The sequence below is a fragment of the Euphorbia lathyris genome, chromosome 3 (genome assembly GCF_963576675.1).
Source record: "Euphorbia lathyris chromosome 3, ddEupLath1.1, whole genome shotgun sequence".
Lineage (NCBI taxonomy): Eukaryota > Viridiplantae > Streptophyta > Magnoliopsida > Malpighiales > Euphorbiaceae > Euphorbia > Euphorbia lathyris.
Genome location: NC_088912.1, coordinates 105,637,390 through 105,661,990, shown reverse-complemented (window position 1 = coordinate 105,661,990; position 24,601 = coordinate 105,637,390). Strand labels below are relative to the sequence as shown.

Below are 24,601 nucleotides of genomic sequence, written 5' to 3'. Positions count from 1 at the left end.
AAGCCTGTAAAATACAACCATTGAACTCGAGATTACTTGATTTATTTATTTGTTTTATTTATAACGAAGCGAGATTCAAAATAACTAAAATTAACTAAAAGTACATGATTTACTGCTTCTCGTTAATTTATTAAAATATACTTGAAATTAAAGTTTAGCTTAAGAATAAACCGTAAATTATCCTAAAAGATAGGGATAAAACGTCTCTATTAATAATTGATACACAATTGCAAAAAAAAAAAGATAGATTTACGGGGACCTCATATATGCAATGACACCATCATGAAGGACTAGAAATGACAACCAAAAAAATAAAATAAATTACAAAAAAAAAAAGATACATTCTCACTCAATTTAAGGACATAATTCACATAATAGATTAAAACAGATTAAAAAATATTTGCTCCGCCTTAGATTAGAACACCATACCATGACCTTGGTCATTTGACTTTTTCAAAACGCAAACTAACACATTCAACTTATTTCTTTACAACCGAATAATTAAGTGACTCCATCTTAAACAAGTTGAGGAACTATCCAGCATTTTTAGCAAGTTGAGAGAACAATCAGACCAGTGGTTAATACATAATAGGTCTGTTAGGAGTGCCAATTTTACACATGCGTGCATTAAAAAAAATTGCTTAATTGAATTCGCTCAATTTTTATTTATCTTTTTGCGTCAACATACTTATTATCATCTAAATAGTTCAGAACCAATTTTTACGTAGCATTATAAAATTTCTCAAAATTAAGCTAGATTTGAACTATAAAAGTATAATTAAATCGTTTTAAACTTTAAAAACTTAACGCTTATCATATATTAATCAAGTTAGATTTTAAAATTAAACACAAACTCAACTAGTTAATTAACCACCCTGAACCTTAATTTGTCAAAAACAATGAGCAGAAACCATCTACAGTAAGGATAGTTCCAACTACCGGAGGAGCCGAAACCATCCATGGTAGGGGCAGTTCCGGCAGCTGAGGGGCCTAGCCCCCTCCAAGCCCCCTCTGTCTCCGCCCCTGATCGGGATACTTAGAATACGAACCATAAAAAGAAGAAATGAGAGAAACGTCATATTTTACAAACTTACAACATAATATGTCAATGATCAGTAAACAGAGACACAAATTTTCAACACAATGAGCAACTCATGCCAACAACAAATATGTGTGTACACAAAATAAACAACAGGCAACTGATACATTTACAGGGACCTCATATATGCAATGGCACCATCATGAGGGACTAGAAATGACAACAAAAAAATTAAATTAAAAAAAGGTATATTCTCGCTCGCTCAGTTTAAGGGCATTTTCTGCATATATCACAAACATAATTGCAGAAGATCATAAAAATACCCATTTCAACCTCTCAAAGTTGTTAAAAAGACGGGTTACGATTATCAGAGGTGGTTGTTTGGAGCACGGCCAATGAGTCTGCATTGTTCTGGGAGTAAATATGAGAATACTTGTCCGTTAAGTGGAAAAAATTCCCCGTCGATGCCACAACCGTTGTGCGTGTGCTTCACTGATTTTATCTTCACAGACTTCACCTGCAGAAGCTTTGGGTTAGATGTTTCAACTTGAAGATAAAACCATGAAGACATGCTGCATAATGTTGCTGTTAGAATGTATGCCCAGTATCTAAAATAGCGGCTCTTCGAAGTCTTAACCGAAAAAAGCTTCGGAAAAGCAACAGCATATCTATGATCACCAAGGCTCACAAAGGCTCAATATACAGCCAATTATTCATTGACATCAAAGAGTAACCAAATAAAAAGACGGGTAAAAAGTTTATATGATCACTGAAGTAGGAGCTTTGTGCAATGATAGTCACTTAAGTAGTTTTTGATCCAATAAAGTCACAAAAGTAGCAAATTTGTGTCAATAAAGTCACTATGATCGGATACAACGATCAAAACCACCAGAAAACTGACGCGATTCACCTGCAGAAGCTTCGGTTAGATGTTTCAACTTGAAGATACAACCATGAAGAAATGCTGCATAATGTTGCTGTTTGAATGTATGCCCGCTATCTAAAATTTTAAAAGCAGCTCTTCGAAGTCTTAACCAAAAAAAGCTTCAGAAAAGCAACAGCATATCTATGAGTCCAGGGAAATATGCACATCACAAAGGCTCACTACACATCCAATTATTCATTGACATCAAAATGTAACAAAAAAAAAAAAGAAATACGGGTAAAAAGCTTATATGATCATCACTAAAGTAGGAGCTTTATGCAACGATAGGCACTTAAGTAGTTTTTTATCCAATAAAGTCACAAAAGTAGGCTTTATGCAACGATAGGCACTTAAGTAGTTTTTTATCCAATAAAGTCACAAAAGTAGCAAATTTGTGTCAATAAAGTCACTATGATCCGATACAACGATCAAAACCACCAGAAAACTGACGTGATTCACCTGCAGAAGCTTCAGTTAGATGTTTCAACTTGAAGATACAACTATGAAGAAATGCTGCATAATGTCAATGGTTAGATTTCCACATAGTTATTTAAGGCGTAAGGTGCACGCCCGAGTGACACAAGGCACACTAAAAGAACAAAATTATACAGAACCACCATAAATGACAATATTTAAAATACAAGAAATTGTGAACTTTAAAATCAAAATATAATAAGTACGAAATTATGTGAATATTCTTGATCATAAATTCTAGGGTAAATAATTTATTAGTCCCTACATTTTTATCCAACACAATGTTTAGTCCTCGTATTTTAATAATACATTGTTTAGTCCTTAACTTTTGTTCTATTTAACAGTTTAGTCCCACAAATATTTGCATTATTAAACAATTTAGTCCCTCTATCTATTGAATAGAACAAAACTTAAGGACTAAACTGTTCAATAATTCAAATATTTGAGGGACTAAACGGTGTTTTTAGATAAAAATGTAGGGACTAAACACTGGATTATTAAAATACAAGAACTAAACAGTGTGTTGGGTAAAAATGTAGGGACTAATAAATTATTTACCCTAAATTCTAATATGCAACAAACCCTATATTCTAAAGTTAAAGTGTTCAACTAAATAGTAAATCCTAAGCTGACTAATTGCTACTTCTTATCAAAAGTCTCCAACTTCAAGTTTTTCCCTTGTTTGCTTCTTTTTCTCGGTATTTTGCTGTTGTTCGGTTCTTCTTTCCGTTTGTTTCCCATTATGCATCTTTCTCTATCTATTTTTTTTCTATGATTGTGCAATTTGAAAGTATGAGCTTTCCTTTTGTTTTTGATTAATTTTTGGATACTAGATGTGTCTAATCCAACGGTGGAGATTGAGCATCATTCCTATTTTGTAATTTTGTCTCTTCTATTTAAAGCGGAGATTATTAATAAAATAGCATCAGTTGAAAATCCAATTAAAACCTTCAGAGATCGCGGAATTCTCTCTTAACGAGCGCCTAACAACTCTGAGATCGTGGGGTTCTATCTTAACGAGCTCCTAACAATTCTGAGATCGTGGGGTTCTATCTTAACGAGACCCTAACCGTTCTCAACAAGATAGGTAAGGGAAGGAAGACTTTTAAGCATTCTTTCCTAGAGGATTTTAGGGTGCAAGGTCCCATAACAAGATCCCAAACCCTTGTTCATAACAGAATAATATAAAACCCTAAGAAAACGACCTGTGACACAAAAGGCGTGCCTCTAATAACCCTGTCCAGGCGCACAAAGGCCCGCCTTGGCATCGCCAGAGCAACATTGCTTGCCTTAGGGGTGCTAAGGCGCATGATCTTGAGCCTTGGGTGCCTTGTGCCATGGCATCGCCATTAACAACTATGGATTTCCACACACACTCAAATCATCTACCATATATCATTTTGAGGTACTTGCATCTCTACTTTTCAAGAATTTGAATGTTGGCTCATTAAAAAGTCAAACACCAGATGAATGAAATAGTTGACATTTGGATGGCATATCTTCATGGAAGATAGGATGGGAATGTTGCTATTTGAATGTATAACCAGTATCTAAAATGTAAAAAGCAGCTCTTCGAAGTCTTAACCAAACTGAAAAGCAACAGCATATGTCTGAGTGCAGGGAAATATGCACAGATGGTCTCACAAACGCTTAATATCCAGCCAATTATTCATTGACATCAAAAAGTAACCAAAAAGAGACGGGTAAAACGTTCATATAATCACTAAAGTAGGAGCTTTGTGTGGTCACTGAAGTAGTTTTTGACTCAATAAAATCATTAAAGTAGCAAATTTGTGTCAATAAAATCACTATGACCTGATCCAACAATCAAAACCACCAGAAAACTGACGTGGCTTCCATGTCAACAACAACTCGCAATATATCTGACATGTGTCGCCACGTGGCCACGTGGCCACATGGTGATACATGAAAATTAAATAAAATGAAGTTTCTGAATATCTTAACCCATAACTTGTATCCCAAACTGATCCAACTCATTTTTTTTTAATTCCTACGTGGCGACATGTGTCAAACATATCATGAGGTGTTGTTGACATGGCAGCGACGGCAACTTTTCGGTGGTCCAGATCGTTGGATCCGGCCATAGTGACTCTTATTGACACAAAATTTGTTATTTTAGCGACTTTATTGGGTCAAAAACTACTTTAATGACCATCGATGCTCAAAGCCCTTACTTTAGTGACCATAGAAACTTTTTACCCAAAAAAAGACCAGATAAGAAACCAAAATCTATGGGGGTTAAGTCAAGGAAAAATCTGAAACAATTAATTGGCATAGTGCAATAGGTGTATATTTAGACAGCATATATCCATAAGCACAGTGACTAAATGTCTTAAACGGCACATATGCATAACAACAACAACAACAAAGCCTTAGTCCCGAAATGATTCGGGGTCGGCTAACATGAACCGTCATACGAAACTAGCTGGCCAACTATAACCTCCTCAAAGAACATTTAGGAAAACAAAAAGGCGTGATTTGCCGTGCTCGTGTGTAAATATGCATAAGCACACTGAATTTTGTCCGAGGGAAAAACAGCACACATACAAAGACGCATGTGCACAAAGCTTAAGTATGCCAAACAGACATCCCACCTTTCCTCTCAATTTTGTCTTGTTTATGCTTATTCTTGGGTAACTACTAACTACCTATCCATGTGCACAATCTGTAATCAGCTAGTAATTGTTTCTAGATGTGAAGTCAGGTGACTGGATCAATGTGCCAAAGCATAGACGTACCGTATAAACGCACAACGTACTCATGATACACATTTTTGCATTTTAACCATTGAGCTCAATGATATGAAATTTGAGCACGGTCTTGTCACCCTTAACCAACAGTTGACTTATTAGTTCCATAGGCTCAATACTCTATCATATGATTTTCAATAAAACCACTATCAAAGTAAGAAAGCATAATGTAGAGCAAGTCCTCGCACCTTGATGTATTCTACATATGGAAGAGACAGATGTCGACCCATCTGCAACAGCAAGAAAAATCTCAATAGCCTTAGTCGCCCACTACCATGAACTAAGACCATATCCATGGTACTGTCATCATGCACAGCCCTTGGTGCTGCTACCTGGGAACTCTGGACAGTTCTGCACGCATGGTTGCAAACCAGAATGCCAACAAATTGCCCCTTCTTCAATTCCCACTTATCTTCAAACCTAGACACGGCTTCCTTTTTCATCCCTGCTTCTATATCATCTGACGGCCCTGGCAATTCAATAGGGTTTTCCAGATCCCAATTAGGCTCAGTATCCCATTTTGGTTCGGCATCCCAAATTGGACCTGGATCAGATAATGTTGAAGATATATCTTCTCTATCATTTGTTGCTGCATTTCCCCAAGAACATCTCGAGGAATCATGTGTAGAGGTCAATCCAGTCCATGCTTTATCTGTCCTTGACTTTGACCTGGTCCTAGGCCAGTTGGGAGTTGTTGATAGTGGTAACTGAGGATGAATAACTTCTGGCTCTGACAACACATTGCTCCTCCCAGAAGACAGGCGTTTTGCTTTAGGATCTAGGCCTCGGACATATTCAGATGGTTCTGTGCTAGCATGAGTGCTACTGCATGTTGTATCCAACTCACCCCCAGACATTCGACTAGGGGTCATTATTGAGTCAATACTTGACAAGCTAGAGGCTCTCGGCATCCCTTCAGTGTAAGATCTCTTCATGACATCTGTATAAAGGTCTGACATATCAATTACCTCACGGTCTGACTGTTTCCCTTCTCGATCTGTTTTTGACTCAGGAAGATACTCCAATTCATAGCTGTATTTTGGCAAGCATAAGAACTTAAGAAATCCAGCAACAAAATAACGCAGAGGACCAAACCGTTTCTGATATTTCTCAGAAAGTTCCAACACTGCAGAATATTTGATACATAAAGATGATTAACAAGTATTTTTATTATATATCTTGAGAAATCCATTGCTGGGAAATTAAAATTCATTGCCAAAAAATAATGAATGATCTTCAGTGTTCATCTGCCAAAAGGTAAAATAATTACATAATGTAAAAGTATTGAATCACTATAAGCTATATCTTAAACATCAAACAACGACTGAAAACTTATTTCCAGAATTTCTATCTCATTTGTTGAACGTGCATTCTCTAGATAAGTTTTGATGAGTCACATAATGCACAAATAGACTAGGGCAAGGGCACCAACCAAGTGTTTCACATGCTTCATTCAATTTCTACATGTTCATTCCATCGTTGTGAAAGGTGATCACCTGGGTCGCCTGAGGCGAGAGGGGACCCAGGTGATCCTTCCAGTGCCTTTTGCACTGGAAGGCGCGCGAACCTACAAGAGGCGGCTGCCTGACCTCCTCAGGCGAGGGGCAGCTTCAAGCCAGAGGTGGTCGTCTCTTGAAGTCAAGGCGCTAGGTCAGTAGAAGTTACTGAAAAATAAAAAATGAAATATAAATTAGGTTTTTCTTTCGGATAGAAATATAAGTTTAGTTTTTCAAAAGATACTGTGTATCGCAAGAAGAGAACAGCAGCTACAGAAGAACTCTACCACACCCAACGGCAACTTTCATCCACAGTACACCGACGAAACTACCACCAAGCCTCTGCAATTGCCGGCTGCCAGCCAACCACCGACAGCAAGGTATGTATTGTTCTACTTTTCTGCTCCCTGTTCCATTTTTCTGTTCTTCATCCTTACTGATGCATTACTGTTGTGCTGCTCAATTTTTGGGATTTTCATTATAACTTTATGAATGTTTACTAAAGTTTATGAAATTTTATGAAAGTTATGTTCATGAATGTTTATGAAAGTTATAAGTTTATGAAAGATTATGGAAGTGTGTGAAACTATGTGAAACTATGTGAAACTGTATGAAAGTGTATGAAAGTTTGTAAAACTGTATGAAAGTGTATGAAACGATAGCTTACTAGTGTTTAATATCAGATTGCTTAATAATGAGATGACTGTTTTTCCAAATTTCGCAGGCTTTTGGACATGAGGGTTAGTAATTCCAATACATCAAAAGTAACAACAAGATTGGATCCTTGTTGGAAGGATGTGCAAGAAGTCAAGGCAGGGAATACAAATGAGTTTGATGATGAGGATTTGGATTTGGATTGATGATGACGTTTGATATGTTATTAGGAATTAGGATTTTATTATAAGACTACAAGTTTTATTTTGTTTTACAACTTTAGAAGTTAAACTAGTCAATTTGAGTTAAGTTTTATTTTGTTTTACAACTTTAGAAGTTAAACTAATCAATTTGAGTTACGGTTTTATTTTCTGTGTTTTTCTAATTTGCTTGTTGCCTCACATGCCAGAGGCGGCTCCCTTGCCTCTCGTCTCGAAGCGTTATTTTGACCTCATCGCCTCGGCTCGTCTTTCGCCTTTAAAAACTATGGTTCATTCTCTAGTCGCGCAAAAATTCCATAGGAATTTCCAGCAACTATGACCATTCAAATAACTTATATAGAACTTCAAAATTTATGCTAATTCTTTCTTCATGGATTAATGCAATAATTTAGTACTCACCATCACTAACAAAACCATAATATGAAACTGTCATCCCAAAGTGAACAACACCGGTCTGAATCCACTCGACCGCAAAAACATCTGTAGCAGTCAGACCCCCCTGAAAATAATACAAGCATCGAATTTTCACTAAAATATAACTTAAAAGGAAAATCTAAATTTCAAACTTATCCAACAAAAAATGATTATTAAATACTCTAACCCCTCTCTCAAACAAAAAATAAAGGAAATAAAAATTGCAATCTGTTTGACAATCCATCTTGCAGACACCTTCACCAATGGCTAAGAGGATACAAATTATAAAAGACTCCAAGCTCATCAACAAAGTAATAATTGTAAAAAAAGGAGCCTTAGCTAGACGTTATATTTGTATGCAAATGTATGAAAAATCACACTTTAAATTGGTGTGAGAAATGCATGATTAGAAGAATTTTTCAAGTACCTTCACAATAGCTATAGCAGCAGAAATAGGATCTCTTACTCCCAACACAGTCCAAACCAATGAGTTATCTGAACCAGCTGGTATAATTCCAATCGGTATGGAAATTCCCTCTTTCTGGTTATCTCTACTAAGTAGACCATTTAAAACCTGAAAAATGGAAGAAGGTTATAATATTTATTCAACACATAAGGTCCGCAATTAATTGTTAATTTCTCCAATATATGTAGCATGCATGCACAAAAATACAACCACACATCATATCTAATTGCATATTCATCTACAGTTCTAGAATGTCCATAATGTTTACAAACTTTTATATTCAACCAGGGACAAACAATTGAAACAACACAAATGAAAAATACTCTTCAAATGAAAATGTCAAGCAATTTGATGAAGAAAATTGAATATCTAGGTACAGAAGAAGATATACCCTTTCACGATCTCCTATATTGCTTTTCAAAATGATTAAACATAGAAAACCTGCAGTTTTTGAAAACTCTTTGAAGAAATAGTGTTTAAAATTTGATTATTATTAAGTGATATACAAGGATTAGCTTTATATTTCCTCATCCAATTCAGCTGGGAGCTCTCAGAGAAGGAAAGCCTAGAGTGCAAGAACAGCAACAGACTGCGGAGCACAAATATCAGTGAAGGGCAAGAAAGAATTTTACACAATTACGACGGTCATGGATAAGTTATTATCTAGAGGATAAGTCACAGTTGAAAGGGAAATGCTAAATAATTAAATATTTGTCTCGTATGAATGACCTAGAACCCTGCATGGGTGTGCACACTTGCATTAGTTATCAAAGTTTCCCTCCGTTCCACAATAGATGTCTTTCTAGAGAATTTTGTTTGTTCCATAATACATGACGATTTGATTCAATCCATACACATTAATTGACTTTTACCAAATATACCCCTATTTAAGTTGCTTTTTACTTTGGGAATAGATAAAAATTAATTAGTGGATGCAATTAATACAAGGGTAACAAAGTCTTTTAGTTAAAATTAATCGCATTTCTTAATTCTTGTGCCTTAACCTTAAAAGACATCTATTGTGGAACAGATGGAGTAGTATTTGACAAGTGGATCATAGTACAGAAGGTTTGTTTTGGAGATAAATGTCTCTGATACAAACAATAAAATTGGGAACGTAATATGCTCTCTCTTCTCCCAAAGAAAGACTTTGTTATGTTGGGGGCGTTTTCAGATTCTTATAGAGAATACCAATGGTCAACAACGGACAAAAAACACAAATTCCCATATTTTACAAGAATGATATATTAGTTTCAATTCAAAATTTTAAAAAATTGGTTTAGACTATGAATCCCCAAATTCCAGTATAATAGTAGCCAAACTATTAAGTTGTATGACTTAGACTACGATGCTAATTTTTGTTTTTGAGATTGCCAAGTATCCATAATCTAAGACTGCATGATCTAGAATTCCACATTCCCACTAGTTGTGAAATTGGAGATATCTAGTAATGTTCATCTACAAAAAGACCTCTCAAAATTAAAATATTTGAATGTATGATAAAACCTTGACATGTTTGACCCAAAAGTGGGTTCTCCAACAGTATGAATTAGGCTTAATCTTGAAGTTTGGCATGTGCAATATAGATTTCGATCCTTCCAAGAAAAGTTGGAAAACTTTATAAAGCAACCATTCTTCCTTCCTATTTTTGTTCTTTTACGTTTCATGTTCTTGATAAGTATGTATACATGCTTGGTAATATCCAATTGTGTCAAATTTGGGTATTTGCGTCATGGATGCTTTTCCTATAGAGATCACCATGTCAAAAAGATTGATGAACTCGATTCTTTTCTTCCGGATGACAGAAGAAAAAAAAATGTATCCTGAATGACACGCTTAAAAAAAATAGAAATGATAAGTAAGCTTTTTCTCATGACCCATCATGATGCGAACCAATAAAAACCATGAAGAAAAATAATATTAACTAAACAACAAGATTATATTTCTAACTAAAACAAAATAATAGATAGAACATTCATATTATTACAAGCAACAAGAGATGGATGGCAGCACATAAAATAGACTAACCTCATTTATAATTCCATCACCACCTACACAAATAATCCCTGAAAGAATGTACAATGGAATAAATGGGTGAAGTGAAAATGTTCAAGATCCTCAAAAGGCATAAGCAAAACCAAAATAAGATAGTTATAACTTATATCGTAATGCTTCTAGTACCATCAGGACATGTGCTGATGTCAACAGTCGATGCAAGATTTCTAGCATGCCCTGCAGATGATGTCTTGACTACCTCCAATTTAAACCCTGCAAGCTGTCATGGTTTACATTTTCAATCTGTCAGTGCAACATTCACTAGGAAAGTTCATTGAGCTCTTCTTTGAATACAAAGAAGAAACAACACAAGGAAGTAGAGATAGCACATATCCTCAGGCAGCCTCTCAATCCAAAAGAAACAAAAAGGGAGAAAAATGTCACAACTTGTGCTCACTGATCAGCATCGAGGAAGATTAGAAAAACTAGTTTTCAACCAGATAATGCAGACTCATTAGAACAACACTATTAAAGGAACTAGTAATACCATCAATTGGAATGACAGTCATATAGATTTTGTGTGTATTTATCAAACTTCTTCTGTTAACCCGGTTTTAACATGTTCTACATCTATCAAAAAGAGGTTAATAAATTGTGAAAACTCAGGGATAGTGTTGACAGATACAGTAGGTCAAAGGCAAAATTCTTTTCGAGGAACCAGATTTCAGTTAATGTGCACATAGCATTATGCATTTTTCCAATGTGCTCTGATAGAAACAGAAAAAGAAACTCAAATAACACCAAATAGGAAGAACTTATAAGCTTTATTTATGCAATATCTCTAAGAGATTTCTGGGAAGTTACAAGCAACATATGTAATAATCTGAGTGAGACCTAACTGATCTAAACCCAAACACACTGCTGTGCTAACGAAAACAGTCCTCCCTCCTTGTCCTATTTGCCAGCTCACTAACTTATCCTTCCTCCTCCTCACCATATTGGACTCCTTTCCCACGCATAGTCGCATACCCTTTGTAGACCTTCCACAAATAAGTCCTCACATTAGAATCAGAAATAATTGCTCCTGGCCCATCACAATTCCTATCATGCTCCAAGAGGAGCATGAACCTCCAAGTTTCAATAAAGCTGACATGCTGTAGTAGATAAGTGTGAAGAAAGGATAAGATGGTCCAGCATATGCAGACTCATTATTTCAACATTGAGAAGATGGCATGTTGGCACATGTCACCACTTCTTCTCAGTATAACAGGCTTCAACATTACTGGGCAAGAAAATACTGCTTGTGGTTGCAAAGATAACTGCTGCAATTTGAGAAGTGGAGAATCATAAAGGCAAAATAACTTTTCAAAATTCAGCTCCTATGTTCGATCAGTAGAGGCAGCATTGCCACCCAGAGAGGGACAGGACCAAGAATCACAAGGTTGTCCTTGCTGTTAATAAAGGTATATGAAAAAAAGAATTTTCAATAACTAACAGAAACCAGTCTCAATTCACTATTGAACACATCCATTTTTATATTTTTCTCCTGTGGTTTGGGTCAGAAGATAGATTAAGGGATAGATTGAAGAAACAACATTTTCCATCTTGCATCAAGCACACAAACTATCTAATATAAACTGATCTAAATTTAGCAGCAAGCTGTAGGAACTTATTGGCATGTAAAGCTAAACATGACTACAAACATCAAGGAAACTTTTCTTTTTGACAACACACGATAAGATAAAAACCCAGAGGAAAAACAACCAACCTTAAATATTGGTTCCACGATGCCATGAAAAACTTTGCTTGAACGGCCACGCCCTGAGCGTGGATTTAAGATGACAAGCATTTTGGGTGGATTCTTACACTTGAAGAGCAACTCTGGAGGAGTGTCTGTTGGAAGTAATTCAGATGAAGCTTGCTTCTTTGAAGAAACCATAGGATGGGGCAAAATATTCACATAGCAGTGCTGATCTGCAAAGCCACCAACCCACTGCAGTGCGTCTTCCACGCTAGAAGCAAGGAAACGGTGATCTTTCCGACTTCGTTTAGGTTTTATAAAACAAGATAGACCACAAGAACCCTTTTTTAGGGGATAAGAATGAACAGTAAAATGCCTGAGACCAATATTGTAGGATACCTGTGAAAGTCATGGAATTAGTTCATACGTTATTGGGGAAAAAACCTCCATTAGCAGCAAACATGAACTTGTTCCTCATTACCGAAATGACATCGTCCAGATGAAACATCTGAGAACCCAAAATGAGAGCCTTGCTAGTAAGCTTCGCATCCAGAGCTTCTTGGTTGGATAGGTCTGTAGAGCTTTGCTGTTGTGCCTCTTTGGTAGAACTGTTATCATGGAAGATGGTCTTTCTTTTATCCAAAATGAGTTTCCCAGAAAAGACAACGCATCCCAACAAATCAGACTTCTCGTCACCTACTCCTCCTATTATGTCTATTCTGTGCTCTTGTACCTTCGATTTATCCAACGGATCATCAGGTTTAGCAGAGGCTTTGACCTTCTTGCTACGTTTCTCCGGGAAAACAATCGGGGATGAGTGTTGTCCCCCAGCTGTAGCTATTTGAGAACAAAACCCCAATCTCTTCAGTGACTGCTGATGAAACACAGATTTACTATTATTAACACCAGTAATATTACTGTTAGTATTCCTCGAAAGACTCCCACTCTTCTCCATACTTTTCAACAATTCGCAACACACCCAACGAACACAGAATGAAAAATTAGGGAAACTTCATCCGAAACCCAATAAATGAACTTCTCATCTCAAATAAGCTGCAAATACATCGCTAATGTGCTTCTTTCTATATACAATTGTATCTCAGGAAGATAACAGACGGAATACACAAAGAACGGAATTTCAATTTCGGAATACAATAATATATGAAATGAGGAGCTATGGCCTGGATGAAATGATATAGCGATCCAATTCCAACTGCATGAACCGGAATAATCAGATCAGCTTACAATGCAATAAATTAAACAACAATATGAACTAGATTGATAAGAAATTCAAAAACAGGCGAAAGTCAGCAACTCTGAACAATATTCAAAGAGAGCTACAATGTTACCTATGAAAATGGAGGAAACAGAAAGCGATTGAAGATGGATCCTGCAGCTTCAGAGATGGAATTGGATTAAGCTTGAGGAAGATTCATTGATTGATTGATTGAGGTTGAGAAGTTGAAATGCCAGCTTTAGGGATAGGGGCTTTTTCTCTTTCTTTCTTTCTTTCTTTCTGCCTGCCTGCCTTCTGCGCCCGTCTATTATTTTTCTTCTCTTCTCTTCTCTGCGCTAATGACTAATGACTAACAAGTCCATCTATCATCTTCCCTCTAATAATATTATTTTATTATTGTAATGCCATTTTTACTACTATAAAATTATAAATTGCTCTTTTTTCGCACTCCAATTAATTCAAAAGTAATTAATAATTTTTTTTTTTTTGGCAAAAAGCATCCTGAGGCCCCTGATCTTTCATTGTTTGGTACATTAAGCCCTCGATCTTTTATTTAAAAACATTAAACCCCTGAACTTTCATCATTTGGTGCATTAAGCCCTCGATCTTTCATTTAGACACATTGAGCCCTTGATCTTTCATATATGGGTGTATTAGACACTTCCGTAAATCAATTAATATATAGGTTTATTAAGGGCATGTTTGGTTAGGTTTATATAACTGCAGCATTTCGCATTTTATCTGGACACTGCAACATTTTGGAGCTTTTCACGAAAAACTATTTTCATGAACAGTTGTTTGTAGTTACTTGTTATTGATAAAATTACCCTTCTTATTTCCACAAAATGTGCTTCAATCTTAACATTATTTTTATTTTTAAAACATAATTATCGAAAAACAAAGTTTTATTGTGTTCAATAAATTTTTTATTTTTTATTTAAATTATTTTTATTAATTTGTATAATATATTTTTTATTTTAGAATTTGTTATTTTTAGAACATTATTTGTTGTCACACCAAACATGCCCTTAATAAACCTATATATTAATTGATTTATGGAAGGACCTAATACACCCAATATGAAAGATCAAGGGCTCAATGTGTCTAAATGAAAGATCGAGGGCTTAATGCACCAAATGGTGAAAGATCAGGGGCTCAATGTGTCTAAATAAAAGATCGAGGGCTTAATGCACCAAACAATGAAAGATCAGGGGCCTCATGATGTTTTTTGCCTTTTTTTTTTTGAAGTAATTGATTAATAATTTTTAATCTTTATACTTTTGCAAATAAACAGTGCACTTGTTCAGTGACTGGCCAAATGAATTTGATCGGTCGTCGTTATATCTAAGAGATGTGAATCTAAGTCTTACAATGATTTTAATTTTCACTATAGAATTTTAATAAGTTTAAATTTAACGGTAATTGACCAAATTCACTTGGTCAGTCATTAACTAGGGAAAATTATTGTGCAAATAAAACATCGGAGACTTATGCACTGGGATATAAACGGGATGGGATGGGGATCCACACGGGGACAGATATCATGTCCCACGAGCAGGGCCGTTTTAAACATTTTTAGGGTCTGTGCTAAATGAAAAATCGGACCCTATTAATTAAAAAAATTAATAGTTTCATATAATGTTTCTACAAAATGAAACAATAACTTGAAATTTAACATAATAAATATAATAAAAAAATTAAATTCCATATTATATAATAAAAAAAATTGGGTCCTTTAAGACTTTTAGAGCGTTAATTTTCTGGATAAGTTAACATTCACTTAATTTTTCATATAATAATTAATAACAATAATTTATTTAGATTTGTATAATGAAAAAATTGGGCCCTCTTAAACTTAGAGCCCTATGCGGGAGAGCTCCTTGTACACCATTCTCCTAATAATTAAAGTTTCTCATAATAATGTTTTACATTTTTGAAATTTTTTGAGAATTTTCTGGGCACTTTTTTTTCGCCAGAAAACGTCCACCCGGATTCCGTTCACTGGAATTTTTTTTACTTGAGCTTCAGGGATCTTAAAATAACCGTCTAATTTAGACGAGTCTAATAGTATAAAAATTTTCGAAAAACAAGGTTAGAAATGTCGGGAAAATGTATTTTAAAGAAAATAAATAAAACAATTTTCTCTATCATCTCTTTCCTTTTATTTACAAATTTGTCACATTGTCCTTTTCAATTATCATTAAAACTACGTAGTTTTGTTATGTCACACAATAAGCTCATTGTCACACTCTAACCCCTTGTCACACTGGATCTCACCCATATATATATATATATACACACACATGTTATCATTAAGTGGTCCAAAACCAATTTTTAGATACCACTATAGAACTTCTAAAATTAAGCTAGATTTGGATTGTATAAGTAAAATTAAGTCATTTTGAACAATCTTAAGGAAGTTTATCGTCTATCATATATTAACCAAGTTGGATTTTGTTATTAATGCAAACTTAATGAGTTAATTAACTATCTCGAACCTTAATTTGTCGAGAACAGAGGCTGAAACCGCCATAGTAAGGGGTAGTTCTAACGGCCGGGGGGAGGCGAAACTACTCATGGTAAGGGTGGTTTCGGTTGTCGGGGATACCTGACCCCTCTAGGCCCCTTCTATCTCCGCCTATGCCAGTCCCTAATACGTCTCCAAATGAATCCATGGGGATTCCCGATTAATTTCTCGTTTAACATTTATTATATATATATATATATATATATATATATATATATATATATATATATATATATATATAGCGATTTTATGATTTCTTTTAAGTTATTAAATTGGGTCAATTTTTTTTTTTTCGTTACTCAATTCAACTTTAATCTTATTATTTGTCGTTATAATATACGAAATGATAAAAACATAGAGAAAAAATATAATAAAAATTTATATATATATATTAATAGAACATAATAAAACGGATGAAGATACCCATTGAAGATATCTGTAGGACGGAAACAGAGATAAAAGTTCATCGTTTAAGTTTAAGAGGTGGGAACGAAAAATCTCCGATAGATCGTATAGCAGGCAGTGTTTTGAAAACCGGACCGGACCGGCCAGTCGAACCGCGAACCAGTCAAGTGTCCGGTCCGGTTTTAGCTATACAGGTTCAACTATATTAAACCGCATCAAACCGGGGTTGAACCGCGAACCGATGTTGAACCAGTGAACCGGATTGACCCTGGTTTTTTGTCATTTTTTGAAAAATATATTGAATTAAGGAAAAAATTTAAAAATTAGGTAGAGAACAACCTCTTTAATAATTGGCGTTAATTAATTTAATTTTAATCTTAATATTGTGTTAAACTATAGGTTTGATTTTAGATGTATGAATTTTTAATTAATGTGTTAAATTAAGGATTGGTTACCGATGTATGAATTTTTATATTATCCGTATGAATTTTTAATTAATATGTTAACTTAAGAATTGTTTATCATAGGTATGAATTTTTTAATTTTATGTTCAATGAAACATCATTTTATTTTTTATATATATATTTTTTTATTTTTTTATCCGGTTGAACCATTCCGGTTGAACCGGTTGAACCTATTGAACCTTGAACCAGTTGTCTCACCGGTTCAACGTCCGGTCCGGTTTTCAAAACATTGATAGCAGGATGGAGAATATAACCCCCTGTCCCGCCCGTTTACATGCACATGTTATGTTTACGTGCAAATGTTTTTATATATAGAAAAATAAAAAAGTCAAAGAAATATAATCATCCATAATTGAGTTGTTGAGCATAATTAATAATGGATAATAACTAATTTAATAAATATAACAGGTCCTATGTTTTTTTTTTTTGTCACTTAATAATTTATATCAGTAATTTATTATTTCAGTTCAGTTGAATTCATTAATATTTAGTTTAGTTTAATAATTTATCATTATTTATTATAATTATAATTATTTATTATTATTATTATTATTTATTATTACTATTATTATTATTATTATAAACTTAATTATTTAATTATTGCTACTTTTTTAAGGGAATTATTGCTATTTTTAATAATATAATTTCAGTTTAATAACATTCAGTTTAGTTATTTAGGTACCGTTTGATAAAACTGAAAATTAAGTGCTGAAAAATTAAGTACTGAATTTTAAGTGTTAAATATTATAAGTAATGAAACTATTAAATTATATAAATGTTTGATAAATATTAAAAATAAGTGTTGAATATAAAAATATTAGTTGATAATGTTTAACTTAAAACTTTAAGTTAAATATTTTGACTTATCAAAATAAGTGATATGTAGCTTAATTGAAAATTTAAGTGGTTAACAAAAAAAACCATTATCAAACACAATTAAACTAAATAAGTACTTAATCTACTAATTTAAGTGATTTTTGTTTTTATCAAACAAGGCCTTACTTTCATTAAAAGAAAAGAACAAGGTCTTACTCTTTAGTCGAATGAAAAGATCATCATACATATTTTGTTATATGTAATACGGACTCACATGTATTATAAGTAGGTCCACTATTTTATTTATTAAGTGAGGTCACAATACATAAGTCCAAATGTGTATTGGAAGTCCTCCAAGTGACATGAAAGATCGAATGCTTAATATAAAAACTCTAAAATTTCATTGATATAAACTTTCCAAAGGACTCTTATTTTATTTTTCTTCTATTGTATTAAATAACTCCGTATATCTCCATAAAAAATGAATAAACATTTTGTCATATGTTAATGTACACGTCACATGTCAAAAAGAAAATACTAAATATATAAATTATCATGAACTTTTATAAGTTCAGGGGAGTTAGAAGTTTTTTAAGTATTAAATGCAATTGGACAATATTATACGGTTGTTGAACGCAACTGGATAAGAATATGAGGATTATTAAATACAATTAGAAAAGAATAGAGATTATTGAATATGATTGGACAAAAATACGAGTCATTTGGAACTTTTAAAAGTTCAAGAGAGCAACCGATGTTCAGCTTAAGGATCTGTTTGGCTCACTTGTTGTTTGATGTTTGTTGTTGGAAAAGCATATATTCCCTGCTTTTGGGAAAAAATATTTTTCATATATAAAATGAAAATAGCACTTTCCTACACAAACATATAAAACTTTCATTTTTAATATGAAAAGACAAATAGGAGGAGAAAATGGAGTAAACAAACATCCCCTAAACTTTAATGGATTAATGCATTTGTTGTCCATGTGTCTCAAAATTTCAACTATCCCGTGGATTTTTAAAAGTTACAAATGATCCTATATTATTGTAATCATTATATCCTTATTTCTCTTTGTTGAATGCAGAAAATGAGACAAACACTTCGTCATGTGTTAAAGTGGTCACCCTGAATAAAAAAAACGCTAAATAGATAAATAATGAGAAACTTTTGAAAGTTTACGGAGCAGTTAAAGTTTTAGGATTATTGAATGCTATTGGATAAGAATATTGTGCTATTGAATGTATTGAGAAATAATAGAGGTTATTGAATGTAATTGGAAACGAATAAGAGACTATTAAATGTAATTGGACGAAAATATAAGGTAATTTGAAACTTTTAAAAATTTAGGAAAGCAATTGAAGTTTAGTGCAAGTAAGGACGCAAGCCGTTCATGAGCGATTCAGTGTTCGGTTCGATAGAAGCTCGATCGTGTTCAGTTTGATTTGTAAACGAAACCGAGCTTGAGCACGAAAAAACTCGGCTCAAAAGGTCACGAGCATGCTCGATTATAAGTTCATGAACATGCTCATGAGAAAGACCGATTACAATGTTCATGAACACACTCGTGAGCAAACTTGGTTTGATTATTTTTCAATAATAATATTTCCACAAAAGGGGAAATATAAAACAATATAGTTTTGTGTAAACTTAGTTTTATAGATTTCAAAACCATGTAGTTTTGTGTTAAATAAAATTTAAATCAATATAATTAATAAAAATAATTAATGAGTTGTTCGCGAACGAAATTCAAAAACTGAATTAATGAGCTGGTAGTAAAGCTCGAAGTTCATAAACTGAATTAACGAGCTGGTAGTAAAGCTCGCGAATAGGCTCGTTATCAAGCTCATGAGCAGCTCACGAATAAAATATTGAGTTCGAGCGATCTCGTCAATTTTCTGACGAGCCGAGCCTAAATAGCTCAAAGTTCAGTTCGGCTCGATTCAATTATAACCCTTAACGCAACAAATATATTAAGCAAATTTTTTAAGAAAATATATATTAACCAATTCTTTTTTGATACAACATAGGCTCAAAGAGCCACGAAAGATAAACAAACGACACAAAACTAAAGACAAAATAGAGGGACATTTCTCTAGGTCGGGAAATCCCACTAACATCTTGCCAGAATTCACGACTAGAACTAGAAGGGCAATTTTGAAATACGTAGATGTCTCAGAATAAAATCAACGTATATCTAGCCAGATTAGCCGCTACTCTATTACTTTCTCTAAAAATATGTAGAATTCTGACATCAGAGTTTCTATTAAGGAGTTCAGAAGAGGCACGATAATATTCTGACATCAGAGTTTCTATTAAGAAGCTCAGAAGAGGCACGATAATGTTATATTAAGCAAATTTTGATCTTTATACTTCTGCAACTAAAATGTACGGGACTGATGCACATGTTTTATTTATGTACTTATATAAAAAAAATGTTTTTATGTAAAAAAAATAGTCAAAGAAATATAATCATCCATAATTGAGTTGTTGAGCATAAATTAATTAGTATTGATAATAACTAAATTAATGAATAAATTTATTAAAAAATAATAAATGCAAAATACTTGCAAGTCCTCCACTCTTTAGTGGAATCATATTTGGAGTTTTGGAATATGCTTGCAAACCTGGTATCCGTTCGGTCCGTCCAAGCCGGTAATGAAAATTGATCATAATGCCAATCCGACCCAGGTCCGTTAAAGTTTACCTATTTTTTGGACGGATTTAGAATTGATAAAAATAGCACAGACCTATCAGTCTATTAATATTAATTATTAATTTATATATTAAATATTTAATTTTAACTATAAATTTTGTTTTTTATACTTAAAAATTATGTATATAATTTTAGATGGGTTTATATGAGTTGAGTTTGGAATTTGATTTTTAAATTCGAGCCCAACCTGATCCGAACCCGTCTAAATTAATAGTGGACTGGACTGAGTTTGGACTAAGTATCTGTACATGAAATTCTGATAGGCCCAACCCGAGCCATGACAGATCTACTTGCAATATACATATATTCCAAAGCATTTTCTTGGCTTAATATATCCTGGTCCATGTATTTGTTAAAAAAACCAATTACATCCCTGTATTTTTAAAATATTTAAATTTATGTTTTAAACTTGTTTAAAGTGACCTATTATATTAGTATATTTTTTAAATAATTAATTAGTCACTTTAAGAAAATTCGAGAATAAATAGAACTTTTTCAATCTATAGAGGACAGTTGACTTTTTTAACAAGTACAGACGGTAAAAATGTATTAAGTCGGTTTTCTTTCATTTACATACATGGTATAATTATTTTCTTTATTTTTAAGCGTTTAGCCTATATTGTAATTTCAATTTCTTTTATACTTTTTAATTTTCTACTATTTATTTCTTACCTTTCCGGATAGAATGTGATCGTATGTGAGAGATTTTATAATGAAAATCCTAAAAGAGTAACCGGCTTTTAACAAAGATGGTAGAAAAACTAAGAGAATAAAAAAGTTAAAGGTTCATAATTAAATCTATAGAAATGAGATTTATTGGAAAAAACAATGTTGGTTAGAAGACTTAAAATTGAAAATTACGAAGAAATTAAATTGCAAGGCTTGTAATCCGCGGTTAAGCGTGGCATGCTCCTTCGGATCCTTTCAGTATCCAGACACAGGTTCCACCAATCACATGACTGCCAATCCTCATCAACTTCAGCACATGTATCCTTATTTGGAGTTTGACACTGTTCAATTTGGCAATGGGAAAGGTTTGCAAATTTCTCACTTTGGGCAGTCCAAAATCAATAATCTCAGTATTACTGATGCTTTACTTGTGCCTAAACTCACTAAATCTCTATTATCAGTTCAAAAAATTTCATGTGACAATTTCTGTTTCTTTTAATTTTGGCCTAACCATTTTCTTGTGAAGGATTAAACAACTGGGGAAATCTTGTTACGAGGTCCGGGTAAGGATGGGCTCTATGTGCTTCCACCCAACTTGAAAGAGGCGCTAGTAGAAGAGAAGATGTCTTTTAAATGATGGCATGCATGCTTAGAACATTGTCAGAATCAAACGGTTAGCAAAATTTTGAAGGATAACAATATATCATCCTCGGCACCGGTCAGTAGTTGTCTTTTTTTTGTCCTTTAGGAAAATTAACCAAATCTTCTTTACCTTTCATTGTTCGTTTAAGTACTGCTATTTTTGAGAATTTACATTTGGATATTTTGGGTCCTGCCCCTATTTTATCATTTAATGAACATCGTTATTTCTTGATTATTGTTGATGAATTTACTCGCTTTGGATGGTTATTCTGTTTAAAAACTAAAAGTGAAGTTGCCACACCTTTTCATAAATTTTTTGCAATGATTAGAAATCATTATAATTCACAAGTTAAGAATTTCTATTCTGATCTAGGGGATGGATTTCAAAAACTTCAACCTTTTTTGCAAGCTAATGGTATTTTACACAAAATTGCTTGTCCTCATACGCATGCTCAAAATGGTATTGCTGAAAGAAAAATTCGACATGTTGTTGATACATGTCTCACTCTGCTAACCAATGCTTCATTACTATACATCTTTGGAATTATGTCATGATTCATAGCATGCGTCTGATTAATAATCTCCCAACCAAAATTCTTCGTGACAAATCTCTTTTCTTTCTTTTTCATAAAAAGCAACCTGCTTATTCTTCCTTGCGTGTGTTCGGTAGTGGTATCTATCCTTTGCTTCATCCTTACAATAAACACAAATTCGATTTTCACTCTAAACTATGTGTTTATTTGGGCCCTTCCCCCAATCATTCGGGTGATTTATGTCTGGATTTTTCAACCGGAAGAATCTACATCTGTAGATTTGTTTGCTACAATGAAGATATTATTCCAACGTCACAAGCAACGACACCATCTCTCTCCACTAGTGTTGGGTTGTAAGCCATGACCCGTGAGCTCCTGTCAATACTCAGGCCATATCCAGGTAATATACCAACATCCATCTCATCCTCTCCCCCACCCCGCTCTTCTTCTTCAATTTTTCCATTAGCATCGGCACTTGTCATAAATGACCCCATAAATACATATGTTTCTGATGTCAGGGCTGATCAATCGGTGCAACACCGTGTGCCTATGCCTCCCGTGATGTTTGCCCCCTGGATTATTGTTATTGTTGCATAAGAAGTTGTTTCAGATTATGTTACAATGCACAAATGCCAACACTTGGACCCTGCTTATCTGTCTATCGCACGACTTGCATCGGTCCCTGCTGCTGATTTGTGCTCCATGTTGCCTGCAACTGAAAGTCGATTAAGTACTGCTACTGGTCCAAAAAATGAATTAGTTTCCCAAACCACGCGACCAACTACTACTGATTCTGTACCGCAAATTGATCCTACACCATGCTTCAGTACTTGTTCGCCTCGGTAGCCAAATTTCCCAGCAGCATCAATGCCACCAAATTCACATCAACTCTTCAATTAAACGCAACGGAACCTGATGTCCGATTTGCAATCGAACCTAGCCGCAGGCATGACATGACACTTCGACACTCCACCTTACACTCTTGTGGCATATTCGAGGCGCTACATGTCTCTCATTTGGAAGGTGTTGAAACACCTTTCCACATGATTTTGATTTGATAAAATTATTTAAGTTAATCCATGATTAAGACAATTAAATTTATGTGCTTTGATTTAATTGTACTAATGTGTTTGTTCAATGTTGAGTATAATTATAAATGAGAACATAAATATAAAGTTAGACAGAACAAAGTCAGCATGAGACACAGCACAAGCTGAGTAGAAGTGTAACTCAGCATTATAGAAGAATAGTCTTCCTCAGAACAAAAGCTTGAAGACGAAGCTGCCCGAAGACGCTGAGTGGAATGGTACTCAGTCTCCGATATAAAGAAAGAACAAAGGCAACGTCAACAAAGTCAAGCTGAGTGTTCGTCAGGTCAGCGCGAATGATCCGTTTACTAAAAGACAAGATCCGACAAGAGTCTGCGCCAATACAGAAGCCTTGGAATTACGCCCAGAGACATTTTTGAGATGCATGGGTCAACTGGCATTTGGCTAAAAGACGAAACTGGCACTAAGAGACGAACCTGGCGGAAGAAGACAAGCCTGACGCCTGCTAAATTCAAACGACAGGATTGGCCTGCAAATCTGTATGCTGACCAGTAAATGACGCAACAAGACCGTTTGAATTCAACGGATAGATCCGAATTCAAATGATTGAGGCATCAGATTTCACTATAAAAGGACAAGTTCATCACTTGGATCCTTAGCCGAAGTACAAAAGAAAAAAGAATACATACAAGCACATACAAACAAGAAAAGCAAATACTTACACCCAAATCTTATCTCTGTGTAAAAGTCTAGATTGAATTTGTATTCATCTAAAGTGTTCTTCATCTAGAAAGAATAAATCTGTATCAATTGTAAAGATTGAGAGAGTGGTGCTGAGTGCTCGGTTTTAGTACTCAGCGGTAGAGAAATCTGAGTGTTCGGTTATAGCGCTTAGTAGGATTGAGTAGACGAATAGAGGACGGTACTCTTGCATCAATTGCTTGTAATCGGTTTGTGCTCTATCTTTAAAGAGCTTAATAGTGGATTGAAAAAGCCCAGAAGGATTCTGGGGACTGGACGTAGACGGTGAGGCCGAACCAGGATAAGTCTGCTGAGTATTTTCTAACTCTCTCTCAATATATATATATATATATATATATATATATATATATATATATATATGTATGTATGTGTTGCTTGTTTAAATTACTCAGGATATAAATTGTATAAGCTGACACTGAGTAATCTGAGTGCTGAGTTGGAAGCTGACCTTAAGTGTCAATTCCCAACTCACAAGTAAAACGGTTCTAGTCAGCCTCTGACTAAAGCTGTCTTACATCTCTCTCGGCCGTGCTGACCAAAACTGAGTAAAATAATTTAAAGAATTAATTAAGTCAGCATAATTAAAC

General features: G+C 34.2%; 1 protein-coding gene across 1 annotated transcript; it reads right to left on the bottom strand.

Annotated features, from left to right (window-relative positions):
* Positions 1-1,064: 1,064 nt before the first annotated feature.
* On the bottom strand, positions 1,065-13,778 carry LOC136224353 (sphingoid long-chain bases kinase 1). Its single transcript, XM_066012679.1, has 9 exons — positions 13,546-13,778; positions 12,678-13,409; positions 12,224-12,595; positions 10,642-10,735; positions 10,489-10,526; positions 8,422-8,568; positions 7,980-8,079; positions 5,398-6,335; positions 1,065-1,556 (listed from the first exon to the last, which is right to left on the bottom strand). The coding sequence occupies exons 2-9, from the start codon at positions 13,149-13,151 to the stop codon at positions 1,407-1,409; spliced, it is 2,313 nt and encodes a 770-aa protein (XP_065868751.1). The 5' UTR covers positions 13,152-13,409; positions 13,546-13,778; the 3' UTR covers positions 1,065-1,406.
* Positions 13,779-24,601: the final 10,823 nt, after the last annotated feature.